The sequence below is a fragment of the Antedon mediterranea genome, chromosome 9 (genome assembly GCF_964355755.1).
Source record: "Antedon mediterranea chromosome 9, ecAntMedi1.1, whole genome shotgun sequence".
Classification (NCBI taxonomy): Eukaryota; Metazoa; Echinodermata; class Crinoidea; order Comatulida; family Antedonidae; genus Antedon; species Antedon mediterranea.
Window position 1 is genome coordinate 13,865,759 of NC_092678.1, and position 9,902 is coordinate 13,875,660.

The following is a 9,902-nucleotide window of genomic DNA, read 5'->3' on the forward strand; positions in this document are numbered from 1 at the left end:
TCACATAAGAACGTATTGATACATCGTAGTTGTGTACATTTATATGGCGAACAAACGTGCAAACTAACTCATAGTATTATATTATAATGTAATACCTGTATTTAGATTATTTATTCACTCACTCATTAGGAGACTATAATGAGAACAATCAATTACAACGTTGCTTATAAGCACATTTCCTTTTATAATTAACATTACCAGGTGAATATTTTGGAATGTTAGCTTTTATGTAACAATGCTTTCTTTTTTTGCCGGTGTGCTATATATATTTATATTATAAGTGAGAGAGTTTGTCTGTCTGTTTGTTAGTCATACAAATTGTTGTTCTGCACGTAACCTTACATATGGGCATGGATTATATTCTTTAATCCATGATATGGGGTATCAAAATGACCGCAATTGTACCGGGAAGGTTCTAAACTACATTTCAACATCATCCGCCATCTATGATCCAAGTTAGGGACCTTTAACCATATCCAGCTATGTATCGGTCTCTTGGATTGTCTCATTACAGACATCCATTCCTGTGTGAACATATACACGTTCTTTACTGTTGTTGTGTTCTACTACTTGAACATCATCGGCCATCCGGGGTATTATTTAAAAAACCGTTGCGAATTAAAGTTGGAATTTATTCTGACTTGTTAAAGCCTCCACTGATTGTGAGGTCGTTTGTTGTATGAGAGAATGTATCTGGTGGGTGAAAATCTGTGATAATACCATACATGGCTCTGTGGTCTAGTGGTATGATACTCGCCCTGTAAGCGAGAGGTTGCAGGTTCGAATCCCGCCAGAGACATTTCTTCATACAACTAAAAAATACGAAACTTTTGCCAATGAGCTATGCTCGACGCGATTATGAGATCATGTTCCGAATTTGAGCACTGTTTCTATAATTTACAGTATAATTTTTATATATATATATAAATATAAAAGATGAGGGCGTATCAATTTGATCTCTGGTGCGCGTGTGTACAACTGAGGACTAGTGCTGTTCCGCCATACCACGCCGAGAATGTTAAAGAGTCGCTATCCAATCGAGTTCGAACAATACCGTGAAAGCCCCAGTGGTCTAACGGTTAGGACATCTGCATATCAAGCAGGCGGTCCGAGTTCGAGTCTCGGTTGGGGCGACTTTTTCTCATTCTCACAGATTTCCTCATCTTTATCGTTTCAAATTAATTAATTAAATTTCAGTATATTACCGGGCGGTTTAGAATTAATGTTCTATGCCTGATTTGTTTATATATATATATAAGTATCTCTCTTCGGAGATCCCGCCTCGTGAATAAAAATACTGTAAGATGAGGGCGTATCAATTTGATCTCTGGTGCGCGTGTGTACAACTGAGGACTAGTGCTGTTCCGCCGTACCACGCCGAGAATGTTAAAGAGTCGCTATCCAATCGAGTTCGAACAATACCGTGAAAGCCCCAGTGGTCTAACGGTTAGGACATCTGCATATCAAGCAGGCGGTCCGAGTTCGAGTCTCGGTTGGGGCGACTTTTTCTCATTCTCACAGATTTCCTCATCTTTATCGTTTCAAATTAATTAATTAAATTTCAGTATATTACCGGGTGGTTTAGAATTAATGTTCTATGCCTGATTTGTTTATATATATATATATATATATATATATATATATATATATATATATATATATATATATATATATATATATATATATATATGTGTGTATTAATTATACACTTGGGAGACATTTTGATGTCTCCCTAATGTTAACATACCGTAAAAAAACACCGTCTGCAGTTGTAACTTAAGATTTGAAGCAGTCTTTCTATTCAAGTACATGTCTAAACACTTAGAATAGTTGATTTTAGTCGTAGGGGTGTTTATTAATAAAATTAAACCCTATAAGAATAAAGGGGGTTATATGTCGTGTTGTATGTATATGACATTTGGTAGACATTCAGTATTTCTTGAATTTTCAACAAAAAACGGATTATATGTTTAGCAAATTAGTTTAGTAATGTTTCCTTAATGATTCTAAATCTGGAAAATTTGCTATACCTGAAATTTAAAATAAACATTGTATTTATTGAAGTTTAATTAAAACAACACCATCATCAGGCGAATTAAAACTTTGAATTCAAAGATCCCACTCCTCCACGCATGCGCAGTGTGCATGCATCGGGCGGCGCGCGAAGCGAGAAGAGGATCGGCGGGAAGCGAGCCGTGGGGTGGTAGTGAAAAACTTTTTTGATGCTTGGTATGCATAAATTAACTACTAATATTTACTAGGCTAGTTTGAATAAAATAAAACAACTAACAACCAATAATATACAGGTCTATTAAGGCTAGTGAGGCTAGGCCCGGGCCAGCGAGAGGGTCTACAAACAAGTACCCTTATTCTATACGATACGTCGTCTAGGCCTAGGCTAGGCCTAGCCTAGCTATAGGTAGGCTAGTAGGCCTAGGCCTAGCCTATTATGCTAAGTAGGCCTAGGTAGGTAGGGTAAGCATAGGCAGCTACTAGATAGGTAGGCCTATAGGGCTACTACTAGCTAGCGGGAGGGGCCTTATTAGTTAGGCCTTGCCCTGGCCTAGGCTAGTCTAGCCTAAAAAGAGAGTAGCCTAGCCTAAACTAAGGCCTAGGCCTAGCCCTACTACTACGTACTAGTCTAGGCCTATATAATAATAAGCTTAGAAGGTTAGTTAAGGCCTCCTATGCCTACTAAAGGTTATAATATTATAGGCCCTCTAGGCCTAAACCTACAAAAATGTTGACATTTACAATGTCAAATTCAAAAGGATGCCTAGCTCTAGGCCTAGGCTAGGCCTAGAGTTATAAAATACAACTCACTCTACTAAGAGCTAGGCCTAGGTAGACCCCTACTATTAAGCCTAGAGTAGGCCTACCCTATGCCTAGGCTACTTTCTACTTCTACAGGCCTAAAGTAGCCTAGTAGTAGGCACTAGTCTAGGTTAACTTTTAGAGGGTTAGCCTATTTTTTAGGTAGCTATGCTTAGTACTCTAGTAGAAGTGGTAGGATGAGCCAGGTTTTTCTGTGACTTTTTTTTATGATTCTCATTCTTATGGGGGCTATGAAGGCAGTACATAGGCAAGTACAGCACTTTGAAGTGCTGTAGGTCTTGTTTGTCTGTTAAAGATAGTCTTTAGGTTTACCATCTCATAAGTCATACCCTCTAAAAACTGATGTGCTTAGTAACCTATACTAGTACTACACAGACAAGCATATTATAAACTGTATAAACTAAGTAAGCCTAAATCTACTTTAACCTTACGTTAAAATGACAGTCAATTCTCAGCTGTATCACAAATTTTATTTTCAATTTCAAATAATTTTCCCTCAAAACAGAAGTAATGTTATTAGCAAGTGTACTCACTCAATGCTTGTGGTATACACTGTGTACAGTAAATAAGTGCATTTTGATTTTATAGCTATTCAAATTCTAGTTTTTTTTAAACTCTAGGAAGGTAATCAATCCTGAAACCGATGGCACTCTCTTTTGAAGATGTGTTTAGAGATTTAAAGAAATCGTAAGTACACATAATATGAATTATATACACATAGGGTTGATACGAGGCCTAATTCAATTATTTCCATTAAGCTTATTGATTACGTTTGACTATCATCAAATCGTTGACTTTAATTGAACTTGACTCAAATTAATAAAACCCATGTCTGTCTGTCTGTCCGGGTTTATTGAAAGACTAGGGGTTGCACGATCTTCAAACTAATAAGTAACCCTGAGGATATAGGTGAGTATGAATCTGATAAATGATGTTTTAAATTACATTTGAAACTTGCTCTGGGGTAGGTATACTTACTGGTAGATAAAAAACATTATTACTGTATTATTATACATTCCAGAGTTAGTTAATGTTTAAAAGTGACATTCAAAATGGTAAGGTTGCAAATCTACAAATGCAAATATTTTCTGTACAATTAAATTCGGCTGACCTATGAATATATTAATCTAGTAATTTAGTTGAATGAGAATTTTACAACCATTTTCTGACTTGTATATTCTTTTTATTTCAGAGGTAGAATAAGGGATGACGACTCATCAAGTGATGAAGAAACGGCTACTATCTTGACTACCACGGAAATGTAAATATTTACCAAATTGAATTGCTCAGTTTGTAATTTTTAATTTGAATTTCATTGTATAGCCCATTTTTCTAAAAAGTTAAGCTCTTTTTCAATGTTGAATTATAAGAATTTTCTGTATTTTTGATTGTAAACACTAGGAAGACATGATGATCGTTGTTCTTCCAACCCGCTTTCAGAAAATGATTATCAAAGTTATTAGAAATATTTATATTTTTAAATAAGCAATAGAACGAAAAGTTATTGTAGTAGACTAAACACCTTTGTAAGCAATGTTGAGTACAAAATTGTGAAGTATTTTCTGTTAATTTCAGTGGTACAATAAGGAGTGGCAACTCATACAGTGAAGATAATTCAAACAAAACTACTTTCTTACCAACAAAAAAAATGTAAATATTTGCCAAATTAAATTGCTATTAACACGATGCACTTGTAATTTTTAATCATGTATCTTGGAATAGTCTATTTTTCAAAAGGGACTAGGAATATTTATATTTTTTAATAAGCAATAGAACGAAGAGTTATTGTAGTAGACTAAACACTTTTGTCAGCAATTGAAAATTGTCTAGTATTAATTATAAATTTTTTTGTTTCAGTGCTACTGACTGTAACAAAACGTTGTTCACCAAAAAAACGTAAATATTTATTTAATTGAATGTCCATAATAAAACTGCTGATACTTTTGTAAATTGTAAACTCAGATTGGTGGTACATAATGTTGGATGTCACTATCTCTAATAGTTTATGAGTATATTTCACTATATGTTATTTGTAAATGTTGCTACCATCCTACTGTATACTGTCATTGGGTTTAAAAATGTATACTTTTATATTATAAATTGCTAATTTTTTATTTAGATTGCGACCAGTAAAGACAGCATATGACATATTAGATGGTCTTACATTCTGTGGTCTAAGAATTGTACGTATTTATTAACTCTTATCAAAATTAAATTATTACAGAAAACTATTGTATTTATATATATGCATAAGCAGAAATTCATAAACGATGCCATTGTCATAAATGTCCTGATTTATTCATTTTTTTAGCCAAGATCAGATACTAAGAATAATGGTATGCAATCTGAAATTTGTATTTCATTTTTCAATTTAGGTTCAGTTTTGTTTTCATGTCCAAAATGTTTTAAATGTTTTTTTTTTGTGTTGATATGTTGATATTTAATAGTAACTTGAATAGTGTATTTTTTCTTTATGATGTTAATTAAAAATAAGTATTGTTTGACTATTTTGACATCATTGGGAAATAAGATATAATTTTAAATATTGAATTTTGGTGTTTTCTTAGACATTGGTACAAACTATGGGGAAGAAGAAGAAGAAGGAACTGTAAGTATTATACCAGCATAGACTAAAATGCTTTAAAAGCTACCCTCGCCCAAATTTTTATATGAAAAGTGTGTATCATTGTAACTGTATGAAACATCCCTCGACGTCTTTTCTAATTAGTATAAAAATAGTATTTTTATGTCTTTTTTTTTTAATAGGTATGTGGACACTTCCTATAGGCCAGATGATTCAATATCTGAAACTAGTGATGAAGTAGGTGTTATACTTTTAATGTTAATTTTGAAATCGTATTTTGAAACTTTTAATGTTATAAAACAAATATTTACTGGGCTTTCATCGGGTAACGGTTACAAATATAGCCCTCGACTTCGTCTCAGGATATAGCATATAGTCTCCAGATCACCTTGGTCTATATTTTTAACCATGCCCCTCAGTCCAGTAAATATTTGTATAACATACAACGTAATGTATTGCCAGGCCTAAACTACTACTTCTCTATCTAGCGAACCATTTGTAAGAAATGAAATACCCCCTATCCCTATCCGCTTACATTATAACACCTTATAAAATACTGTATTGTTATGAATATTATACCAGCATAGACCTAGTGGGTTTAAAATGTTTCTAAAATGCTTTGAAAACTAGGCATGCTATGGCTGCTAAGCTAGTCCCTGCCTAAAAGAATAGTAACTGACGGCAGTGCCAAATAATAATTTTAATACTAAGTATGTTGGTTAGAACTTAGTATTATGGTTTTGCTACAATTATTTGAGTGTATGTTAAAAAAACTTATGGACGAAAAACGCTCCATTACAAAAATAAAAAGGCAAAATGTTGAAAATAAAATATTTTACAGTATATCATTGTAACTGTATGGAACATCCCTCAATGTATTTTCCAATTAGTATACAAATAGTATTTTTATATTTTTCCTTTTGAATAGGCATCTGATGTGGACACTTCCTATAGGCCAGACGATTCAATATCTGAAACTAGTGATGAAGTAAGTGTTTTACATTTTATGTTTCTTTTGAAATTGTATTTTGAAACTTTTAATTTTATAAAACAAATATTTACTGGGCTTTCATCGGGTAACGGTTACAATTATACCGTATGTGTTAAACCAAGGGCTCATAAATTTACCTACTTGTGTTAAACCAACTCTGGCAGACTGAGAGATTGGGATGTTCCATTCATCGCAAATCAATACATTTGTATAATCGTATATTAAATCTATCAAAATAGTATTTTTTAAAGAAAATCGGCCTGTCTTCAACATTATGATGCTGTACTCTAGCTGTTCAACCGGTTTTCAGCTATTAAAAACAATTATCGTAGGAGGATAGGAGAATGTATAAACAAATCACTACATACATAGAAGTCTTGGTCCACGAATATATGAATAACAATTCTCTATGACTTCTTTGATATTTTACAGATGACAGGTTGATGGATTTGGAGGAGGAAGAGGAGATAATTGAGAAAAGTAAAAGAGGAAAAAGAAGGAAAGGTATGAAGAAATATGTGCTGTTTGTGTTTTAAATGTGGCTAAATATTTTTTAATTTGGCAAAAAAAACCAAACCTTTAGGTAAATCTTTGTCTAGAGTATGAGCGACTCCACTACTACAATAGAGTACATAGAAACGTTGCACTCCCTCCTCCCCCATAAAGGGTCTGGTTCAAAAGTTTTATTACCAACCCAGATCTTTGCTCTTGGTACCCCAGAATCAATTTTTTGAAGGCAATTCAGATATTACCAAACAGTTTTGCTCACTAATCTAATATGACTTAGGAATATATGAATAAATAAAAAACAATTCTCTATGACTTCTTTGATATTTCACAGATGACAGGTTGATGGATTCGGAAGAGGAAGAGGAGATAATTGAGAAAAGAAGAAAAAGAAAGAAAGGTATGCAGAAATATGTGCTGTTTGTGTTTTAAATGTGGCTAAATATTTTTCAATTTGGCAAAAAGAAACCAAACCTTTAGTTAAATCTTTGCCTAGAGTATGAGCGACTCCACTACTACAATAGAGTACATAGAAACGTTGCACTCCCTCCTCCCCCATAAAGGGTCTGGTTCAAAAGTTTTATTACCAACCCAGATCTTTGCTCTTGGTACCCCAGAATCAATTTTTTGAAGGCAATTCAGATATTACCAAACAGTTTTGTTCACCATCTAATATGACTTAGGAATATATGAATAAATATAAAACAATTCTCTATGACTTCTTTGATATTTCACAGATGACAGGTTGATGGATTCGGAAGAGGAAGAGGAGATAATTGAGAAAAGAAGAAAAAGAAAGAAAGGTACATGTAGCATCATGTCTATGCTGCCAATCAGCTTGATCGGCGCTTTCTCGTCTGTCCACGACAGTGGCTGTATGAACTGGTACACCAGATGTAACTCCCCTACTTGTCTTTGAAATATGTACTAGGTTCAGCAGTGTGTGTACACTGGACCTACGCTTTATAATCCTTATGCGAGAAGAAAAAAAAATGCAAGAAAAAAAAAACAGGGCATACTCTTTTCAAAAAGTTTGGATGTTTTTTTTCATGTAATAACACATAATAAACCATCAATTAATAATTAGAGATATTATTATTGTTTTTTTGTTTGTATTGTAGCTAAGAATGAAGCTTTGACATTTTTAAACAAATATATGCTGCATGAGAGCTATCCATGGAAGACCGTAAGATCAAAAGTTATGAATGAACAAGTAAAGAGGCAAAGACAAATTAAAGAAAGGATGGAGAAAATGGAGATGTGAGATGTCATAAAAATCAATGTATTAACAATTTGCAAATTGTTAATATATTGATGTAGCAGTCTAAATACATTGCATGCTAATATCAGCTCTATTAACAATTTTCTTAAAGATGTATTGTTGTTAATAGTAGGCAATTTATTGAGACTGCAATGTGTTAACAATTTACCTAATGGCACGAGATTTGATTCTGATTCAATTATATAATTGCTGTATTACAATTTCCTGTAATATTGATAATAGTATGCAATTTATTGAGACTGCAATGTGGTAACAATTTGCCTAATGGCACAAGATTTGATTCTGATTAAATTATATAACTGCTGTAAAACAATTTCCTGTAATATTGATAATAGTATGCAATTTATTGAGACTGCAATGTGTTAACAATTTGCCTAATGGCACAAAATTTGATTCTGATAAAATTATATAATTGCGGTATTACAATTTCCTGTAATATTGATAATAGTGTGCAATTTATTGAGACTGCAATGTGTTAACAATTTGCCTAATGGCACAAGATTTGATTCTGATTAAATTATATAATTGCTGTATTACAATTTCCTGTAATATTGATAATAGTATGCAATTTATTGAGACTGCAATGTGTTAACAATTTACCTAATGGCACAAGATTTGATTCTGATTAAATTATATAATTGCTGTATTACAATTTCCTGTAATATTGATAATAGTATGCAATTTATTGAGACTGCAATGTGTTAAAAATTTGCCTAATGGCACAAAATTTGATTCTGATTAAATTATATAATTGCTGTATTACAATTTCCTGTAATATTGATAATAGTATGCAATTTATTGAGACTGCAATGTGTTAACAATTTACCTAATGGCACAAAATTTGATTCTGATTAAATTATATAATTGCTGTATTACAATTTCCTGTAATATTGATAATAGTATGCAATTTATTGAGACTGCAATGTGTTAACAATTTGCCTAATGGCACAAGATTTGATTCTGATTAAATTATATAACTGCTGTAATACAATTTCCTGTAATATTGATAATAGTATGCAATTTATTGAGACTGCAATGTGTTAAAAATTTGCCTAATGGCACAAGATTTGATTCTGATTCAATTATATAATTGCGGTATTACAATTTCCTGTAATATTGATAATAGTATGCAATTTATTGAGACTGCAATGTGTTAAAAATTTGCCTAATGGCACAAGATTTGATTCTGATTCAATTATATAATTGCGGTATTACAATTTCCTGTAATATTGATAATAGTATGCAATTTATTGAGACTGCAATGTGTTAACAATTTGCCTAATCGCACAAGATTTGATTCTGATTAAATTATATAACTGCTGTATTACAATTTCCTGTAATATTGATAATAGTATGCAATTTATTGAGACTGCAATGTGGTAACAATTTGCCTAATGGCACAAGATTTGATTCTGATTAAATTATATATTTGCTGTATTACAATTTCCTGTAATATTGATAATAATATGCAATTTATTTTTATCTGTACATAATTGTATATGGGTGTTTCCATAAATAAAGGGGCCAAGGTGTGACATTAGGGTCAGAATTTCAAAGTGTGACATTCTAAGTCTAATAATCAATTCTAAATAGTATATCATGTACTTGAACTAAAAAAAAAAGCAAAATACACATTAAATCTGTTGTCTCTATGTAACAGCATTTATATAGTATCAACATGCATAGCAAATTTCACGTGTAAC

The 9,902-nt window shown here is 32.4% G+C and overlaps 1 protein-coding gene and 1 non-coding gene across 7 annotated transcripts; both read left to right on the forward strand.

Annotated features, from left to right (window-relative positions):
• Positions 1-727: 727 nt before the first annotated feature.
• On the forward strand, positions 728-799 carry Trnat-ugu (transfer RNA threonine (anticodon UGU)). Its single transcript has one exon. It is a non-coding gene; the product is annotated as a tRNA-Thr (tRNA).
• Positions 800-1,848: 1,049 nt separating this feature from the next.
• On the forward strand, positions 1,849-7,721 carry LOC140058989 (uncharacterized). Of its 6 annotated transcripts, XM_072104784.1 has the most exons (12): positions 1,849-2,229; positions 3,456-3,522; positions 4,028-4,096; positions 4,411-4,485; positions 4,693-4,731; positions 4,955-5,018; positions 5,403-5,443; positions 5,602-5,656; positions 6,348-6,407; positions 6,843-6,914; positions 7,252-7,317; positions 7,655-7,714. In XM_072104784.1, exons 2-10 carry the CDS (start codon positions 3,479-3,481, stop codon positions 6,852-6,854), a joined length of 459 nt encoding a protein of 152 aa, XP_071960885.1. In that variant the 5' UTR covers positions 1,849-2,229; positions 3,456-3,478; the 3' UTR covers positions 6,855-6,914; positions 7,252-7,317; positions 7,655-7,714. The 6 variants fall into 6 exon arrangements, with proteins under 6 accessions (XP_071960885.1, XP_071960886.1, XP_071960890.1 ...); XM_072104785.1 differs by lacking the exon at positions 6,843-6,914 and having other exon boundaries at positions 7,655-7,721; XM_072104789.1 differs by lacking the exon at positions 4,955-5,018.
• The last annotated feature ends 2,181 nt before the right edge of the window (positions 7,722-9,902 follow it).

Coding starts and splice junctions, on each gene's coding strand:
- LOC140058989 (XM_072104785.1), top strand. CDS start 3,479: ATGGCACTCTCTTTTGAAGATGTGTTTAGAGATTTAAAGAAATC. Junction 3,523..4,027: donor TTTAGAGATTTAAAGAAATC/GTAAGTACACAT, acceptor TTTTTATTTCAG/AGGTAGAATAAGGGATGACG. Junction 4,097..4,410: donor ATCTTGACTACCACGGAAAT/GTAAATATTTAC, acceptor TGTTAATTTCAG/TGGTACAATAAGGAGTGGCA.